Source organism: Terrapene carolina, unplaced genomic scaffold (assembly GCF_002925995.2).
Source record: "Terrapene carolina triunguis isolate 2854851 unplaced genomic scaffold, T_m_triunguis-2.0 Scaffold58, whole genome shotgun sequence".
In the NCBI taxonomy this organism is placed as follows: Eukaryota; Metazoa; Chordata; order Testudines; family Emydidae; genus Terrapene; species Terrapene triunguis.
Genome location: NW_020664409.1, coordinates 93,340,100 through 93,361,152, shown reverse-complemented (window position 1 = coordinate 93,361,152; position 21,053 = coordinate 93,340,100). Strand labels below are relative to the sequence as shown.

General features: G+C 47.8%; 1 protein-coding gene across 2 annotated transcripts in view; it reads left to right on the top strand.

Moving 5' to 3' along the window:
* Positions 1–21,053, top strand: part of ATAD2 (ATPase family AAA domain containing 2) — an 87,003-nt gene that overhangs the window by 52,068 nt on the left and 13,882 nt on the right. The window contains exons 19-22 of one of the 2 annotated variants that reach the window (XM_026646310.1): positions 3,622–3,781; positions 4,164–4,286; positions 4,381–4,533; positions 12,413–12,847. In XM_026646310.1, the coding sequence (XP_026502095.1) occupies positions 3,622–3,781; positions 4,164–4,286; positions 4,381–4,533; positions 12,413–12,847 (871 nt within the window). The remainder of the gene's footprint in view (positions 1–3,621; positions 3,782–4,163; positions 4,287–4,380; positions 4,534–12,412; positions 12,848–21,053) is intronic. The other variant, XM_026646317.1, reaches the window with a different exon arrangement.

Here is a 21,053-nt window from a genome sequence, read left to right as displayed (position 1 = left end):
GGGGCTGTCAGGGGGTGGGGAGTGGTTGGATGGGGCGTGGGAGTCCCGGGGGTCTGTCTGGGGGTGGGGGTGTGGATAAGGGTTGGGGCAGTCAGGGGACAGGTAGGGGGTAGGGTCCTAGGGGGCAAATTAGGATGGGGGGAGGGTCTCAGGAGGGGGCAATCAGGGAACAAGGAGCAGGGAGGCTTAGGTAGGGGGTGGAGTCCTGGGGGGCAGTTAGGGGCAGGGGTCCCAGGAGGGGGCAGTCAAGGAACAAGGAGCAGGGGTAGGGTTGGGGTTCTGAGGGGGGCGGGGAGTGGAAGGGGCGGGGCTAGGGCAGGACGGGGGCGGGGCTAGGGCAGGACGGGGGCGGGGCTCCTCCCGTCCTCTTTTTTCCGTGCTGAAATATGGTAACCCTAAAGTTGACCGTATTACCTTTTTTCCCTGGAAGATGGACTACAAATGGTTTAGCACTCTTCAGATATGTACATGCTTCAGGGAGAGAGGAGCATAGTTTTAAGGAGCATAGTTTAAGGACTACTGAGCACCATGAAGAACATCAGTAATGCTCCCACTCTAATGGAGGAAGTAGGAGAGAAAGGAAGGCTACTACTTGGAGATCAGAAAATGTAGGGGGAAAATGAGAATTGCTAAAAGCCAAACAGAGTTGGACCTTACAAAGGAAATTAAAACCTATAGTTAAAGATTCTTTAGCCTTGTAAATAAAAAGAAAACCAGGAAGAAGTGTGACTGCTATGCACAGAGGGGGTAGAGATTAAAGATAACCTCTGCATGGCTCAATAGCTAAACAAATATTTGGCCTCAGTTTTTAATAATAATGCATGGGGACAGTGGCAGAATGGCTAATGGGACTGAGGATATAGAGGTAGAAATCACCATATCTGAGGTGGAAGTCAAGCTCAAACAGCTTAATGGGACCAAATTGGGTGGCCCAGATAATCTGCATCCAAGAATATTAAAGGAACTGGCATGTGAAATTGCAAGCCTAGTAGCAAGGATTTTTAATGAGTCTGTAAACTCAAGAGTTGTACCCTAGGACTGGAGAATTGCAAATATAGTACCTACATTTAAGAAAGGAGGGTGGGGTTATGTGGGAAACTACAGGCTCATTAGTTTGACCTGAGTTGTATGCAAGGTCTTGGAACAAATTTTGAAAGAGAAAGTAGCTAAGAACGTAGAGGTAAATGGTAACTAGGATAAAATACAACATGATTTTACAAAAGGTAGGTCATGTCAGATCACCTGATCTTTCTTTGAGAAGATAATCTATTTTCTAGACAAAGAAAATGCAATAGATCTAATCTACCTGGATTTCAGTAAAGTGTTCGATACAATTCCTACCCCTGGGGGAATTCTGTGCACAATATTTTAAAATTCTGCATGTTTTATTTATCAAAATAACACTATAATCACACTAGTTTTAATTAGGTATTTTTGAAATAAATTACAAAATATCAGCAGTTATGCCTGTAACAATACAGAGAAGAAAAAAATTCCCCCAGGAGTAGAGAGTTAAGGAAACCCCTACGACAACCTAGTTCCTGTTTCTCTGTCCCCTCCGTCTCCGAGCCCAGCAGGGGGACCAGACACCCACACACCCTATCCCTCCAGAGCCCAGCTGTGGGGTGCCCCCCAGCCCAGACACCTGCAAACCCCCCCCCCCCCCCCACCCGAAGCTCAGGATCCAGAAGGAGAAACAGCCTGATGCTGGGTCCCAGGCTTGTAGGGAGTTTCCTGCACGCTGCCCCCTTCCTTAAGGGTGTGCTGGATTACTGCAGCTGCAGGCAACCCTGCGGGTACCTCCCCCTGCCCCCAGCAGTGTTGTCTATTCATGAGCTAGGCTCTGCCTGGTCCAGTGTCCCCTAGTGGCAACCAGGAGCTCTGCAGCCCATTTCTGCAGGAGGAAAAGGAAATTCTGCACATAACATTAATTTCTGCACAAATTCTGCATTGCACAATGGCGCAGAATTCCCCCAGGAACATGTTCCAGATGGGATATGCACTTAGAGACTCACAACAAGGATTTGTACTATAAGCTGGGGATGTATCAGTTGGAAGCGACAGAGGAGAAAGACAAAGGTGTATTAGTCAATTACAGAATAACTATGAGCTTCCAGTGTGATGCGGCTGTGAAAAGGGCTGATGGAATCCTAGGATGCATCAGATGAGATATTTCCAGTAGAGATAAGGAAGTATTACAAGGCACTGGTGATATCTCATCTGGAATACTGTGTGCAGCTCTGGTCTTCCATGTTTAAAAAAGATTAATTCAAACTTCAAACAGATTCAGAAAAGGGCTACTAGGTTGATCAGAGGAATAGAGAACCTACTTTATAAGAGGACAAATGAAGGCTGAGGGGAGGGATGTGGTTGCTGTCTATAAATACACGAGATGGATAAATACCAGGGAGGGAGAGGAGTTATTTTAGTTAAGGGCCAATGTTGGCACAAGAACAATTGGATATACACTGGCCATTAAGTTTAGGCTTGAAACTAGATTCTGATTTCTAACTATCAGAAGAGTGAAGTTCTGAAACAGCCTTCCAAGGGAAGTATTGGGAGCAAAAAACAACTTGTTTCAAGACTGCTTAATGAGTTTATGGAGGGAATAGTATGATGAGATGTCTACAATAGCATATGGCCTATCTGTGACTGCTGTTAGCAAATATCCCATCCCCAACGGCTGGAGATGAGACACTAGATGGGGAGGGCTCTGAGTTAGTACAGAGTATTCTTTCCCAGGTGTATAGTAGGTCCTGCCCATATGCTCAGAGTCTAACTGATTACCATATTTGGGGTCAGGAATGAATTTCCCCCTAGGTCAGATTGGCAGAAACCTTGGGGGGGTTTCACCTTCCTCTGTGAGTGGGGCCTGGGTCATTTGCTGCTTAAACTAGAGTAAGTTGTGGATTCTCAGTAACTTGAAATCTTCAAATAAAGATTGAGGATTTCAGTAACTTAACCAGAGGTTCTGAGTCCTCTGTTACAAGAGTGGGTGGGTAAGGTTTTGTGCAGGAGGTCTGCCTAAATGATCGTTATGGTCCTTTCTGGCCTTAGAGTCTATGAGAGAAGCTGAGGAGAATCTCATTGCTGAGCTAGGTAGTACAATATCTAGTTTCCCTCAAGGGCGATGAAGGTAATTGGTTTAGTTTTTTGGGTTTTTTACTTTATGAAATGATGGGAACCACTTGCAACTCTTGACAGAAGAAAATTGAACTTAGAAATATAGTTAGAGGGAGAGAAGGGTTAAAACTTTGAATGTCTGATAAAGAAAATGTCAGATTAAATATGCTGCATCTCAATTAGATGCCAACTATAGGTTATTTACAAATAAGTAACGATGAAACCATTACAATACAAGAAGAATATATGGTAAAATAACACCAGATTTCATCTTCAGTGTAAATAAGAACTTGGAAACTGTATATAACATGATATCAAAACTTCCATTTTCAAGAAACCTCATAGTAAATCTGAATAACTTCTGCAGACAAACAGCATATATACTCAGCATTGTTTGGGGCAACTCATTTAACTTAGGGTGTATGATCCTTAATTTGTCAGCTGTGAAGAAAGTTTAATTACAAAGCTTTTGAACACATTTTTATATTTCATTTGTAGGTACCCGATTATGTCTCAGTTATCAAACAGCCAATGGATCTTTCAACAGTTATCTGTAAAATTGACCTGCACCAGTATCTGACTGCAAGAGACTATCTGAGAGATATTGATCTAATCTGTAGCAATGCTTTAGAGTACAATCCAGATAGAGACCCAGGAGGTGAGGATTCATTTTATTCCATTACTGTAAACAACCTTTAAAAATGTATAGGGTAACAATACTGTAGCTTTAATACTGTGGATTAAATAACTTAAATGTCCACTGGGGAACATTGCTCACTAGATTTTAAGTATTGTTGTATTAAACTTTGGGCCTGAATTATCCGATGCTAATTTAAACTGATATTTAGCGTTTTCTTCTGGTTTTAATTTTTGCTATCCTTTCTATGTCACCCTATTACATAATATGTTATGCTAAAATTATAAACTGAAACAATCTTTTCAAAACACAAATGTAATTAATAGCGAAGAGCTGAACTTTTGTCTGTGATAAAAGCAAAGAACATTGTTGGAAAGTATTTAGTTCTGTCCATAACTTTCAGATCGTCTCATCAGACATAGAGCCTGTACTCTGAGAGATACAGCATATGCAATAGTCAAGGAAGAAATGGATGAAGACTTTGAACAACTGTGTGAAGAAATTCAGGAGTCTCGCAAGAAAAGAGGTGTGTGTTTAATGCCAGGAATAATAAAGTTTGTCTAAATATCTGTATCAAGAAACAGATAATCCTTTACTGTATAACTGTTTTTCATTTCAAGGTTGCAGCTCTTCAAAATATGCTCCATCTTACTATTATGTGATGCCAAAGCAGAGCTCCATATCTGAATGTAAGAAATTGGATCCTGAGTGCAGTGAAAAAATGAAGATACCTGATATGCCTGTGGATTCCAGCTCACCTTTCCTTTCTAATGGCAAGTAGTCTCTTAATAAGAGTTTCCACAACTTGACCAAGCATGTCCATACTTAAAACAAAATTTTCCATTTTAACAGTTTCTGAAGACTTCTCAAATCTTTCTTTCAGTTGGAGACAGCCTTAATCCTTTTCTTCCCTGCCATGACCTTTCCCTCCTCTCCTCCCCCAAGCATGAGCCATAATACTCCTTGTAATGCAAGTCTCCGCTTTTTACTGTAACCCCAAACAAGAATGATTAAACAGCTGCAAAATAAGCAAATGAATGTGGGAGCATAAGCTGTAGATGTCTGAAGGGAAAACAGTTTCATGTTCACCACCTTTTCCCTACACTGTGAAAAGGACTTGAAGCACAAATAAGTTTTTAGCTTCCAGTTCAATTTAGGTGTAAACCAGATTAGAGGATATATTGTGAAATCCTGGGCCCACTGAAGTCCAATGGCAAAACTCCCATTCATTTAACTGGGACCAGGATTTCACCTATGTTCTTTGATATTGCACTCAATCAAGACAAAGGGTCCTTCCATTATGGAAGACATAAGCAAACTCCATTCCATGCAAGTTAAGTAGCTCTGGGTAGAGTTTCATATACAATCTGGAAAGTGTCCAGTAGAAGGACTCCTAAACCTTGTACAGTTGCAGTCACTTCTTCAAATCAGCCCATAAAACCACCTACTCCATGAGATGTTCTGATTTTGGTTGTCTTATCAATGATCTATCTACATCTGCGCTTACCTGAATAGTGGTCCCAATTTTTTGTCTTGACAGTGGCATAAACTGTTTGTGCAAAAGAATGGGTCTTATTCAGTGTTTTTGTAAAGTGCTTATTTTGTTTGTCACCACATATAATTTAATAACGTATAAAAATTCTCCCCACATAATGATAACATTTTGTGAATGCTATTGCATAATTAACTTTTAATGCTTTTTAAATCAAATAGCAAACCTGTGACTTGTCAAGACAAGTCTAGCATTAAAATACTTAAATTCTTCTTTGAGTAGTGTCCCTATGGGTGCTCCGCTGTAGGTGCGGCAACACCTTCTGTGCCTGAGATTGGAGATCTTTGATAGCAGTGCACCGTGGGCGGCATCAATATATAGCACTGTGCGGTCCAACCACCCTCAGATCCTTCTCAAGAGCCTTTGGTCTGGGACCAATCAGGACCAGAGCCCCTCTACCTCCTTAACTTTTAGAGATTCTCTCATTAACTTACCTTACATCAGTAGTTATTAGCCATTTCCATTAATTTTCTCCCCTTTAAATAAATATATATATATTCCAATTACTCTTCCCTCCCCATTACCTTATGCTTCTGTGTTTCCCGTCCTCCCAAAATGAGAGCTCTCCCCCACCCCTCTTGGGACTGTGCTGGGATCCCTCAGGTTCAAGAGGTGCCTCTCTTTTCGGGAAATCTTTCCCAGAGCAAAGTTTAACTCACGGTGCATCCACTGTCTCAGTGAGGGCCACGTTGCATAGAAGTGCACCTGCTGCATCAGCTTGACCACCTGGGCCCGAAAGGACTGTGAACTCAGACTGAATCTTCTTCTCATGGAAAGTTCTCTGTGGCCAGCTTCAGACCCCAGCCCTGATACCTCTCCAGCGCAGCTCTCACGTTTGGCTTGGTCATCAGCTGAACCTCACTCAGAAATCCTCTTTCCTGCACAGACAGGAAGAAACAGGCCACTACATCGCCTTCCAAGGAGCTGCCTCAGAGAAAGCCATCTCTTATGAGGTCAGTAGCCTCAACATCATCAGAGGTGAAACTTAGCTCCCATGACTGTCTGGGTACATATGGTACTGGAGATAAACAGAAGTCCAAGGATCCTAAATGAGCAGGACCACAGATGGACACAGTGTCTCTCGGGACCAAGAACCACAGTGCAAGAGCTTCTGAAATGGTACAAAGTGCCTCATCCAAGACAACTTGGGTGCTTCAGCCCGACCAAATCCTTGGCACCAATTAGGCTCTCGGCACCAGGCAAACCATCTATACCATCTACTGGCCGCTCAAGGGAATACACCCCACCCTTGGCGCTGATAGTTCCTTCACTTTCCAGACAACCACCGGTGCCGATTGCTCCTGTCTGCTCCACAGGAGTACAGATATCCATGGGACTTGGTCATCTCTGATACGCCTGAGTCTCCACTTCTCTGTAGCAAGCTCCTGATAGCTCATGCCTCTTCCCCGGAGTCACAACACTACTCCTCTTCACCACCGAAAACCATTCCACCCTTCCCCAGCGATGAGGAAGAAGATGAAGAGTACTCCATTCTACCCACATTTCCAGAACACCTACACAGACAATCCTCTGCTCGTCCACGTTATCCAGAGCCTGGAACCAAACCAGGACCCTGGTACAGTCCCCCATGGATGCAACCCCACATGCCAATTCTTCCACATTGGCGCTACTGGTATCCATGGGTTATGTACAGGGCGCAGTTTCCCAAAACACCCATAGAGCAGAGCCAGAAACACGCATGATCGCCATTCTCATCCATCTCTTGACCACGTGATGTCGATCCAGTACCAATGGAGGAACAACAGGAAGAAACGGAGGAAGAACTTACACCACCACTTCACTTCTTCTCCTCTTCCCTTGATGAGGACCATCATGCTACCATCTCCTACATCAGTAAATTTCAGACACTTTCAAGAACTATTCCACAGAATTGCAGAATTTTTCCAGATCCCACTGAGGAAGTTGAAAGCAAAAACACATGCTGCTCGATATCCTACACGCCTCCACATTGGCGAAGATAGCCCTCCCTATTAATGAGGCTCTGTTAGACCCTGTCAAGGTGCTCTGGTAGACTCCATTGTCCATCCCACCAACCTGCAAGCGAGTGGACAAAAAATACCATGTCCCCGTTAGGATCTAGAAATTTTTTCCCTATCCTATTCCAAACTCCCTGATCATCAATGCAGTACACAAGAAAGGAGTCCACCACCACCCCAGGACAATGCCCCCACAACAGGGTCTGGACGCAACTAGACTTGTTCGGTCACAAAGCATGTTCTTCTGCGATACTCCAGGTTTGTATCACCCATTATGAGGCTCTCCTGGCCAAATACAATAATATTAACTATTCTGAAATACAGGACTTCTGTCTACATCTGCCAGATAAGAAGGAGCAATTCCAGGCATTCATGTCTGAAGGACATCTTCTGGCCCGCACGGCACTACAAACTTCCCTGGATTCTGCATACCAGGCTGCTCACTCCATCGCAACAGCCATGGTAATGAGAAGAGCGTCATGGCTTCACCTCTTTGGAATCCCTAAAGAGGTGCAGAGTACAGTTGAAGAAATACCCTTGAGGGTTCCAAGCTATATGCCAAATGCAAGAATGAGTCCCTACATTTTCAAAAGGGCTCCAGAGTGACTCTCTGCTTTCTCGGCATATATACACCATTGCCGAAGAGATGTCGGGTGAAATACCAGCATACCTAGAGATCCCGACCTCCACCTTTCACCCCTGATCGTCAGTATGACATACAACGAAGATGACAGAGACCCTCACCGAAGCGCAGACAAATGCCGCCTCAAGGACCTATCTCTCATGCAACTCTCTAAACAACAATTTTAAAAGTTTGGTCGAGGCCCCGAGAAGCCTCCCCTGTTCCAGTTGCTGCAGCCATCTTTAACAACCCACCAGTCTGGTGACCATTTAGCCCCCTTTTATCCATCATGGGGTCAAATCACTTAGGACAAGTGAGTCCTGGAAATAATCAACGAAGTGTAATCCATTCCAATCCCTCCCACCACTCCTCTGCATCCCTCTTCAGGGACTCTTCTAACAAACACCTTCTACGAGAAGAAATAAATCACCTTCTGTGACTGGGAGCCATAGAACCGGTCTAATCCCCCAACACAGAGGGAAAGGTTTTTATTCCCACTGTTTTCTGATCAAAAAGAAATCCAGAGGATGGAGACTGATCCTAATCTTACAAAATCTCAACGAGTTCATCAAACTGCAATGCTTCAAGATGGTTACACTATCAACCATTATCCCAGCACTGGAACAGGGGGACTGATTCTCAGCCTTTGACCTCCAAGACATGTATTTTCACATCATTGTACACCTTGCTCACAGACTATTCCTCAGATTCATCCTGGAGACTGATCATTTCCAATTCAAGGTACAGTAGAATCTCCAAGTTATGAACACCAGAGTTACAAACTGACCAGTCAACCACATGCCTCATTTGGAACTGGAAATACACAATCAGGCAGCAGCAGAGACCAAAAAAGATAAAAGAAATACAGAATAGTATTGGCCTGGTCTACACTAACCCCCCAATTCGAACTAAGGTACGCAACTTCAGCTACGTGAATAACGTAGCTGAAGTCGACATACCTTAGTTCGAACTTACTGCGGTCCAGACGCGGCAGGCAGGCTCCCCCGTCGACTCCGCGTACTCCTCGCGCCGAGCAGGATTACCGGAGTCGACGGCGAGCACTTCTGGGTTCGATTTATCGCGTCCAGACAAGACACGATAAATCGAACCCAGAAGTTCGATTGCCTGCCGCCGAACCAGCGCCTAAGTATAGACAAGCCCATTGTGTTAAAAGTAAACTACTTTTAAAAAGGGGGAGGGGGGAGCAGCATTTTTCTTCATAGTAAAGGTTCAAAGCTGTATTAAGTCAATGTTCAATTGTAAACTTTTGAAAGAACAACCATAACATTTTGTTCACTAACAACCTCCCTTCCTGAGGTGTTTGTAACTGAGGTTCTACTATACTACCCTTTGGACTCTCTATAGCCCCCCGAGTATTCTCCACAGTCCTCACAGTGCAGCCTACCTATGCAAACAAGGCATATTCCCATACTTAGGTGACTATCTTCTCAAGGCTCATCCGAATCCAATGCAGTTCATGCCATATGAAAGATAATGGACCTTTTCTCAAACCTCAGCCTTCAAATAAACATACAAAAATCAACACAGTCACCAGTACAACATCTGGAGTTTATTGCGGCACACCAGGATGCAATACAGACCAGAGCCTTCCTTTCAGCTCACAGACTTCTACAATAGTCAACCTCGTATCCATTGTGAGAAACAGCCCACTGATCTCAGCCAAGACATGCCTCCAGCTGCTCAGCCATATGACAGCAGCCACGTTCAGGGTAAAACTTGCCGGGTTGCACATGCGTTGTCTCCAGGTGCGGCTACACAGTGTATGTACCTCACAGACGCAGTCTTCACAAACTCCTAACCATGCTTATCAAGACCAAGGACTCTACTCTGGACATAACCCCAGAACGTCTGAACAGGGGTCCCTTTTCTCCAACCTGCACCATCCCTGATTCTAACAACCCATGTCTCCCTAATTGGTTGGGGAGCACACCTTCAGACCCACACGATGCAGGAAAGATGGTCTCCGGCAGAATCCTCCATGCACATTAACCTTCTTCTAGAACTGCGAGCTGTTCACAATGTGTGCCAACATTTCCTACCACTAATCTGACATCGGGCCATAAAAGTAATGACAGACAATATCACCTGCATGTTCTACATCCACAGACAAGGCGGAGTGAGGCCACGCTTGCTATTCTCGGAAGCCCTAAAATTGTGGAACTGGTGTATGCACCACGACATCAACATTTCAGCCACATATCTGCCTGGACACCAGAACACCATGGCAGACTCGCTAAACAGACGATTATCACAAGACCACAAGTGAGACCTAGATACAAGAGTTCTTTAGCACATATTCAACTGCTGGGGATTTCCCCACATAGATCTCTTTGCCACAACAGAGAACACTAAATGCCCTCAATTCTCCATACAGGCAGGTCTAGACCATGGGTCTCTGGGAGACTCCTTTCCTTTCTTGTTACATGGGATGCTCCACTACTCTACACCAGGGCCGGCTTCAGGCACCAGCCCACCAAGCTTGTGCTTGGGGCGGCACCTGGAGGGGGGCGGCGCGGCGCTCCAGCCGCCGGGGAGAGCGGGGCCACGGCCGGGCTCGCCGCCCTCCCCCCGGCCGCCGGGGGGAGAGCGGAGCCCCCGCCGGGGCTCGCCACCCTCCCCCCGGGGCTCCGCCCACCCACCCACCCCCCCGGCGGCAAAAAAGCCAGAGCCGGCCCTGCTCTACACCTTTCCACCTTTCCCCCTCTTGTTCCAGGTACTTCACAAAATACAAGTGGAATGAGCCGGAGTCATACTCATGGCCACAACAAATTTTGGTATCCTTACCTCCTACGTATGACGGTATGTTCTCCGATAATCCTGCAACTGATTCCATACATCCTCCTGCAGGACATGGGCTGAATCCTCCATCCCAATCTGTCTCCTTCATCTAAAGGCATGGCTCCTTCATGGTTTTGGAATTCAGATATGACCTGTTCAGAGACAGTAAAAGAAATTATCTTAAATAGCACACGTGACACGACTCGCCATACTTATCTCCAAAAATGGGAAATATTCCTATCCTGGTGCATAGCCACTCATGTCTCGGTGATGAACTCCCCGTTACCTCTCATTCTAGATTATATTCTAGATCTTAAAAGATTGTGCCTATCCACAAGCTCCATTTGTGTGTACTTGGCCACCATCACAGCATTCTACCACAAGATAGATGGCTATTCTGTACTCACCCCCAGCTCATGAAGAGAATCCTTAAAGGCCTTTTGAACCTTTACCCTCACGTACGACATCCCTCTCCACCCTGGGATCCCAGCCTTGTCTTGCGCTGTCTCACCAGACCACTGAGCCCATGGCAACGTGCACCTACGTTCATCCTTCTATGAAAACAGCATTTCTTACAGCCATCACGTCTGCCTGACTAATAGGAGGAATAGGTGCTCTCGTGGCATACCCCCATACACAATTTTTTATAAGGATAAGGTCACGTTATGCACACATCCAAAATTCCTACGTAAGGTGCCGTCGTCCTTCCATTTGAACCAACCTATCCACCATCCCTGCTTCTTCCCGAAGCCACATACCAATCAACATGAAGCAACGCTACACGCCTTGGACGTTAGGCGAGCATTAGCCTTTTACATTGATAGAACAAAATCTTTGACAAATGCCATGCTTACTCCTCTCAACCACCGAACAATCGAAGGCAGCTGCTGTATCTCAACAACGTCTTTCCGAGTGGATTTCTTAGTGCATATACCTTTTGTTATCAACTGCACAACCAGCTACCTCCACCCGGAACTCGAGCGCATTCCATTCGCTCTCTCTTCACCTAGATTACTCTTCTCAACAATGTGCTGATCACTGACGTTTGCAAAGCGGCCACCTGGGCATGCGCAGACACTTTTTAGACATTTACCCATGATGCAGCATCAGATGCCCCACTAGGATGCACTGTGCTCTTCTTATTGGATGCCACTCTGAAGCCCCAGCCCCAGTCACCTACAGTGGAACACGCATAGGGACATTACTTGAAGAATAAGAGAAGGTTACCCACCCTGTGTAGTAACTGAAGTTCTTCGAGATGTGTGTCCCTATGGGTGCACCACTACCTGCCCTCTTCCCCTCTGCTTCAGAGCTCAAAGATAAGTTTTGTGGTAGAGAAGGAATAGAGGGCAATTGGACTGCACAGCGCTATATATAGATACCATCCACAGCGTGAGATGGGGAGGAGCATGTGTGTAGCCCAATGGGCATTGCTACCGAAGATCTCTGATCCCAGGCACAGGGGACACTGCTGCACCTTCAGTGGAACACCCATAGGGAGAGACATCTCGAAGAACCTCCGTTACTGCACATGGTGAGTAACTTTCTCTTTTTGGTCATTTTTCTTGCTCATCAAGTAAGAAAGACTTGGGATGTAGATATCAATATTGAAAAATAATTTTGACAAATATTTTTGGGTTACTCTTGTGGTTTTGTTTTCATTTTTTTTAACTCTTTTGTAGCTTTATCAAAGAAAAAACCTCGCAGAAAGAATAGGTGGTCCTTGGGTAGTATAAAAAAGAGGAGGAAGATTTTTCAGTTCAATAAAGAGAACAAAATTCCAGAGGAAGAGCAGGATGAAATTGAGAGTGATGGAGAAGTGTTGCTGGAAAATCATGATTCCAGTGTAGATCAGACTGAAGCTGAGGTCACACGTGATTCTTCAGTGGAAGAAGGGGAAACTGCTCTTCAGGAACGGCAGACAAATGGTTGTGAAAACAAATCTGAGGCAGAAGGTGGGAAAGAGAGAGCCATCTGTGACAATGCTAAGCATGGATCTGAAAAGGAAACCAATAAGACTCCTGTACTTTTAGAACTGAGAAGGGAAAGTGAAGGATGTAATGGAGAAATTCCCAATTCTCAAATAATGGAAAACTCTGAAGAGAGAGATTGTAATGGTAAGTGAACAATCACAGAATCTAGAGATGAAAAGACCTAATAGCTCATTGATCCCCTCTTCTTATTAATGAAATATTGTTTCCTATTGTACATTTATTAATTTTAAACTTCTCAGTTTCATCCTATTTTATTTTATATTTTTATTATTCTAAATAATGCTTCTCCATTCTTAATGTTGAAATCCTTCAAATATTTTTATAAATGTTCCAACCAGGCCAATCTCTTGTCATCACTTAGCCAACTATGGGCATGGCTACACTTGCAGATGTAGAGCGCTTTGAGTTAAACCAGCCTTCGTAGAGCACAGTAGGGAAAGAGCTGTAGTCTGTCCACACTGACAGCTGCCAGCGCACTGGCGTGGCCACATTAGCAGCTCTTGCAATGGCCAGAGAGAGCAGTGCATTGTGGTAGCTATCCCAGTATGCAAGTGGCTGCGACGTGCTTTTCAAATGGGGGTGGAGGGGTGGGGTGGAGTGTGACAGGGAGTGTGTTGTGTGTATGGGGGGGGAGAGAGAGTGGGTTTTTGGGGGGCTGAGAGCATGTCAGCATGCTGTCTTGTAAGTTCAGACAGCAACAGACCTTCCTCCCCCGCCTCTCTCTCTCACACAGCATTCCACAGTAATGGTTGCTTTGTCTCGGAGCAGTTAAGCATGCCGGCTGTCAAACGGACCTTTCAAAAGGCATATCCAAAACAATGACAAGAGTGGCCACTTGACTTAAGGGGATTATGGGACATTTCCGGAGGCTGATTAGAGCACAGTAATGCAACACCTCGTTCACACTGACGCTGGGGTGCTCCAGCGGGGGAGCATCAAATGTTGTTCTACTCGCCGAGGTGGAGTACCAGGAGCGCTCTAGCCATGGAGTCCGAGCGCTCTACGTGCCTTGCCAGTGTGGATGGGTAGTGAGCTAGTGCGCCTGGGGCTCCTTTAGTGCGCTGTAACTCGCAAGTATAGCCAAGCCCTACGTTTAACTTTGTTTAATTTTAAAGTCTTTCCTCTTAAATCAGTCCTCCTAGCTGCGCCTAATCATCTGTTGCTCTTCACTCAGTTCCTTTTACTATATTAGTATATTTTCCTGATAACACGGTGCCCAGAATTAAATCAGATATCCCAGGTGGAGTTGTACCAGAGATAGGACTGTTATCTCTCTGTCCTGTGATGTGATGCCTTTGTATTCTTTTCAAACTTGCCTTGCCTTTCTTATGCTGCCATATCACTGTGCAAACTCGTGTCTAATTTGCCATCCACTCTTACCCTGCCTCTTCTGACATTACTGTTTTCTAGACTTGTGTCTAATTTGCCTCTTCGTGAGGAGTCCGGTTTTATTTGTTTGTTCTTCTATTGCTGCAGCTTAATTTTTTACCGTCAGATTAGCATCTTCAGATGTATTTACATGTATTTCTTCAAGTTGAAATCTCACTTTGTTTTCCTATCCACTTTATTAATTTATCCTAGATTCCTTTATCTTTATTGGCCTTCAAAAATGTTTGAATCTCTTCCCAAATTAATATATTTTATTTTATTAATAACCTGTTTATCCTCCTTCCTAGATCCCTTTTCAGTATCTATTTAGAAACATTTCTGTCATCCCGATAACTGGTCATTTGTAATAGCCCTTTGTGTGTAGTCCTTCAGCCAGATTCCAATTTATCCAGTATTGCTCATATCCAGGCAAGTGGTTGTATTGAGAGATTTCAATTAAATGCTTAATTAAAATCCACATACGTTACTTCCTCCCTTATTTTTCTTTATATCCAGCACCAACATCTTTATAAAATATGACAGGTTCAGCATGCAGTTCTCATCAGAAGTAGCCTTTGGAAGTACAATGTTCCAAATGATAGTTTCAGTGGCACTAATTTTTAGGAAGAAGCGGGGGGACTGAGTTTTTCCCTCTTTCTTATTTTTCCTTCCCTTTCTTGTCCATAACTGGTTGCTATATCCCAGATATCTGTCTGGTCAAAATCCAGAGTATAAGTGTGAAGTGACTGAGCTGCTAACAAAAGTGTCTGTCTGTCTGTCTGTCTGTCTGTCTGTCTGTCTGTCTCTCTCTCTCTCTCTCTCTCTCTCTCTCTCTCTCTCTCAAAAACAGCTACTGCACTAGCAAACTGAATGGTAGCAAATGTTGTCTATATTGAAGAGGCACAAGCAGTGATCTGGGGAATTCGGACCAGTAAGTCTTAGATCTATAGGTGGTATATTGATTGAAAAAATAATTTGAAAAAAATAGTGTCAATAAAGTAGTGGATAAAGTGGAACCAGTTGATGTACTGCACAAAAGTCTACTGAAGAAACTAAATAGTGAGGGGGTTGGAGGGAAAGTATGGGCATAGATCAAAAACTGCTTAAGAGACCAGAAACAAAGAATAGGAATAAAGGGTCAGTTTTCATCATGGTAAAAGGTTAATTGTAGGGTGCATCCTGGTTCCATCCTAAGTCCCATATTATTTAATATATTTATTAATGTTTGTGTGCAGTGAGGTAGCAAAATTTGCACATAAGACAAGTTATTTAGGTTAGACAAGTTGAGAATAGATTGGGGAACTTCAGAGGGACCTTATCAAACTAGGAGAGTAGGCAACAGGATGGCAAATGAAATTCTTCATTCTTCTTCGAGTGATTGTTCATGTCCATTCCAAGCAGGGGTGTGTGCGCTACGTGCACGCCAGCCGGAAGATTTTTCCCTTAGCAGCGTCTATAGGGTCGGCCTGGGCGCCCCCTGGAGTCATGCCTTCATGGCACCCAGTATAGAGCCCTGCCAACCCTCCACCCCCTCAGTTCCTCCTTACTGCCAGTGACAGCTAGCTGAAACATCGCTCGCTCCTGTAGCAAGCACTTTAGCAGTGTCTTATAGCATACCGTGTAAATAGTTTTCTTAGTTAATAGTTATTTCTTTAATAGTAATAGTTAGTTTGTTTGGAGGGGTCCCGTCCCCCGCGACATTTCCCCTTCTGCGGTATGCCTGGGTCTCCAGGGTTTAAGCTCCGTGAGGACTGCGGCAAGTTTATGCCTAAGAGTGACCCTCACTCATCCTGTCTGCGGGGCCTCGGAGAGAGTCACCAGAAAGAAAAGTGCCAAATCTGTAAGGGTTTCCATCCCAGAACCCTCAAAGACCGGCAACAGAGACTTAACCTTCTGTTAATGGAGGCAGCGCTACGGCCACACTCCAGCTCGGGACCCGCCGAACCAGCGCCCAGTACGTCTTCATCGGTGTGCAGTGCTCTGGCGCTGACAGTGTGCGAATTGGCATCAACCAAGGACTCTAAGGCCCCTCAGCACCACCACAGCTCAGGCCATAAGAAGCCGGCCTCGGTGTGGCACCGCTCTCAATCCCCGGTGCCGTTAAAGAAGAAGAGGCAGAAGAGGGGTTGGTCCCCTCAATTGAAACCCCAGGGGTCAGCGGTGTCCATGAGTGACTCGGGACAGACTGCCTCTTCCCTGCAGCCTTCCAGGGTATCGTTGACTCCTGCCCCAGCCAGGGTCCAGTCGAGTCAGAACCCTCCTCGGTCCCCAGATCTCCAAGATGACCACCTGCAGCTACCATCGATGCCGGAGGCGTTCGAGGCTGCCAGAGACCTGATGCACCTCCCGGTGCCATCCTCCCCTCAAAGGAGGAGACAAGTCGCTGGTGACTGCGTGCCCCCTCCCTTCACTCTAGGGGCAAACGGGCAATGATGGCCTACCGTTCTCCATCCCCAGCACGGCTCGCGCAGACAGAGGAACCGCACCAATCCTCTGCCCCTTGGCACCACTCACCGGCGACTCAGGGTACTGCTCCTCCATGGTCCTCCTACTTGGAGACCTCAGAGTCGGAGGCGGACTCTTATCGCTCCAGCAGATCGAGGAGCAGGAGGTCCAGGTCATGCCGGAGCCACCAACCCTACCTGGCACCATGGCCACAGCAGTGGCAGCTATCCTCCCAATGGCCTTTTTGGACACCCTGGGCATACCACCAGAGCCAGGGTCAGGACCACAGTCCAAGATCCCAGTCAGCGTCAGTGTCTTGGGCATCCTTTTTCCCGCAAGCACTGCCGACACCAGCACCGTCGACTGAAGTGACAGCCCCGCTGTTACAACCAGCTATGGCACCGACCCTCCAGTCAACGGCACTGCCAAGGGCTCCAGCTCCGGCACCGACAAGCTCAGCACCACCAGAACTAGTAACCCCGGCACCGGCCACGGTACCGAGTCTCCCGGCACCGTAGCCTTTCGAATACCGTGTGCTGAGGGACCGGAAGGGTGCTGAAGGTAGTGAGCAAGGTACATTGCCAGTCTTCTCCTCCTCGTCCTCACCGGATGAAGCGGTCGCGGGGACATCAGCGGCCCCAGTTCTCGAGGAAAATCGAGTTCTCCAGCAGCTTCTGCGACAGGCTGCCAAAAGCCTGAGGATACAGGCAGAGGAGGTGGCAGAGGAGTCGAACCCTGTTGTGGACATCCTCGCTCCCTCGGATCCATCAAGGGTTGCCCTGCCACTGATAAAAACAGTAGTGGACACAACAAAATCTCTGTGGCAGACCCCCTCTTCTCTGGCCCTATGGCCAAGGGAACCAAACGGCGCTATTTCGTACCATCTAAAGGGTACGAACATTTATATATCCACCCTCCCCAGACTGTTTGGTCGATGCGGCCAATCAGAGGGAGCGCTAGGGTTTCTAAGGCTCCACCCCAAAAGATAGGGAGGCGAAAAGACTGGACCTGTTCGTTAGGAAGGCCTATTTGACAGGGGGCCTGCAATTCCGCATAGCTAACCAGCAGGCCATTGTAAGCAGACATGGGCAAAATACCTGCTCTGCGATGGCCAAGTTTCCAGAACTCCTGCCACAAGACTCTTGTGTGGAGTTCTCCACACTGGTGGAGGAAGGGAAGTTGGTCTCCTGGGTCTCTCTACAAGCGGCTTTAGACGTGGCGGACGCAGCCTCGCATACTCCGGCTACGGGGGTGGTGATGAGGCGGGGTTCCTGGCTGCAGGTCTCTGGGCTGCCACATGAGGTCCAACAGGCTATACAGAACCTCCCTTTTGAGGGCTCGTCCCTCTTCTCTGAAACAACTGATGAGACTTTACAGTTTTGAAGGACTCTGGGGCTTCACACGCCTGCTACCCAGTGCAGGCATTTTAGCCCTCAGCCTGATCCGCGAGCCTACCAGCCGCAGAACCACCAGGACGCTCCTCGTAGGCGAAGCAGGAGTGGTAGGAGGAGGAGGCAGCATCCCTCCTCGGGGCAGAACTCTGGTCAGTCCAAGCCTCCGCCCGGGCCCAAACCCCCCCTTTTGAAGGTGCGGTCGAGGACGGCTCACCAGTTTGGACTCTGGATCCATCCCCTCTTACCTTCTCATCCCATCTATCCCCTTTCTACCGTGCCTGGTCCCGTATCACCTCACACCGTTGGGTGCTCCACACAGTAGAGAGGGGATATTCCATCCAATTCTGTGCCCTCCCACCCCTCCACTCCCCTTCCCTGTCCCTCTTCAGGGACTCCTCTCATGAGCAACTTCTAATTCAGGAAGTGCAGTCCCTCCTCTCGGTGGGGGCAGTGGAGGAGGTTCCTCAGGAGCTAAGGGGCAAGGGCTTCTGCTCTCAGTATTTCCTAATACCGAAAGCCAAGGGTGGGCCTCAGACCCTTCCTGGACCTGCAGCAGCTCAACAAGTTTGTAAAAAGGCTCAAGTTCCACATGGTCTCGCTAACCTCCATTATCTCCTCATTGGATCCAGGAGACTGGTACGCCGCCCTCTACTTCAAGGACACGTATTTCCTAATAGCAATAGTTCCACAACACAGACGTTACCTCAGATTTGTGGTGAGCAACAGCCACTATCAGTTTGCCGTCCTCCCTTTTGGCCTGTCAGCAGCCCTTCGAGTTTTCACCAAATGCATGGCTGTCATCGCGGCGTTCCTGTGCAACCGCCAGATACAAATTTTCCCATACCTCGACGACTGGCTGATCTAAGGCCGCTCCAGAGCCCAGGTGGAGGATCAGGTCGACTTCATAAGAAGGACCTTCCTCGTTGAAAAGGAGACCTAGTTTGAGGCCAAATCCACTATGTCCCCTGTGCAGAGGGTAGAATTCATAGGTGCAGTACTGGACTAGACCCAAGCCAGGGCGTACCTCCCGGAAGCCAGGTTCCGGTCGCTAGGGGACATTATGCGGGGCCTCCGGCAGTTCCCCACGACCACAGCAAGGAACTGCCTGAAACTGCTGGGACACATGGCTGCAGTCCTCCTGAACAACACCACGGCGATGTTTTATATCAGCAAACGGGGGTGCACACTCCTCTCCCCTGTGCCGGGAAGTCCTCGCACTGTGGGACTTCTGCGTAGAGCATTCAATACACCTGCAGGCTTCATACATCCCCGGAGTACAGAACGAGTTGGTGGACAGTCTCAGATGAACTTTTCACAGCCACAAGTGATCCCTCCAGCTGGACGTAGTGAGCTCAATTTTCCATCTGAGGCTCTCCCCAGGTAGACCTGTTCACCACATGCAGCAACAGGAAATGTCAACTGTTCTGCTCCTTCATGAATCACAGCCCAGGGGCCATCGTGAATGCCTTCCTTCTCCTGTGGGGGGACCGCCTGCTTTCCCATCGATACTGCTAGTCCACAAGGTACTCCTCAAGATCCGCAGGGACCAGGCCTGGGTCATACTGATAGCTCCACCATGGCCACGCCAGCACTGGTTTACATCACTCCTGGAAATGTCCATGGCGACCCCGCTCACCTTGCTGTTGGTCCCAGCGCCCGAACCTAGAGTCGCTCCACCTCGTGGCCTGGATGCTCCATGGCTAAATACTGCGGAACTGACCTGCTCGGATCAAGTCAGGCAAGTTCTCCTTGGCAGTAGGAAGTCCTCTACGAGGGCAATGTACCTTGCCAAGTGGAAGAGGTTCTCTCTCTGGTCGGAGCAACGCACTCACTCACCAATGCTCGCCCCGATACCGTTCATACTGGACTACCTCCTTCACCTTAAACAACAGGACCTCTCCTTGTCATCAAGAGTCCACTTGGCTGCCATCTCCGCCTTCCATCCAGGTGCAGATGGCTTCTCGGTCTTCGCAAACCCTATCGTCAGCCGTTTCCTCAAAGGCCTCAACAGACTCTTCCCGCAAACACATCAGTCTGTCCCGGCTTGGGACCTTAACCTGGTCCTCACCAGGCTTACAGGCTCTCCATTTGAGCCGCTGGCAATGTGCTCCCTGCTCTATCTCTCTTACAAGGTGGCATTCCTCGTGGCAAAAACCTCAGCTAGGAGAGTGTCGGAGCTTAGGGCCCTTAGATCTGAGCCCCCTTTCAGTTTTTTATAAGGATAAGATCCAGCTCAGGCCTTATCCGGCCTTTCTCCCTAAAGTGGTCTCCCAGTTCCACATGAGCCAAGACCTCTTCCTCCCAGTGTTTTACCCCAAGCCACACTCCTGCAATAGGGAGCGTAAGCTTCACACATTGGATGTACGCAGGGCGCTGGCCTTCTATATAGAGCAGAGGTGGGCAAATTACGGCCTGCAGGACCATCCTGCCTGTCCCCTGAGCTCCCGGCCGGGGAGGCTAGTCCCCGGCTCTTCCCCTGCTGTCCCCCCTCCCCTGCAGCCACGCTGCTGCGTGGGGAGCGCTCCGGGCTGCGCGGCTTGCGCCCGCCCACCTTCTAAGCTTTCCAATAAGCCAGTCCTGCTGCTCTGAGCGGCATGGTAAGGAGGCGGGGAGTAGTGGGATTAGATATGGGGTAGGGGTCCTGAGGGGCAGTCAGGGGACAGGGAGCAGGGGGTGGTTGGATAGGGGGTGATTAGGGGCAGGCGGTCAGGGGACAGGGAGCAGGGGGCAGTTGGATGGGGTGGAGGTTCGGGGGGGGGGTCAGGGGATGGGGAGCAGGGGGGTTGAATAGGCATGGGAGTCCCGGGGGGCCTGTCAGGGGCGGGGGTGTGGATAGGGGTCGGGGCTGTCAGGGGACAGGGAGTGGGGGGTAGGGGATGGTCAGGGGACAAGGAGCAGGGGGGGTTGGATGGGTTGGGGGCTCTGAGGGGCGCGGGAAGTGGGAGGGGTGGATAGTGGGCAGGGGCCAGGCTGTTTGGGGAGGCACAGCCTTCCCTGCCCGGCCCTCCATACCGTTTCGCAACTCCGATGTGGCCCTCAGGGCAAAAAGTTTGCCCACCCCTGACATAGAGGACTAAGCCGTTCCGGAAGTTCATCCAGCTTTTCGTAGCAGTGGCGGACAG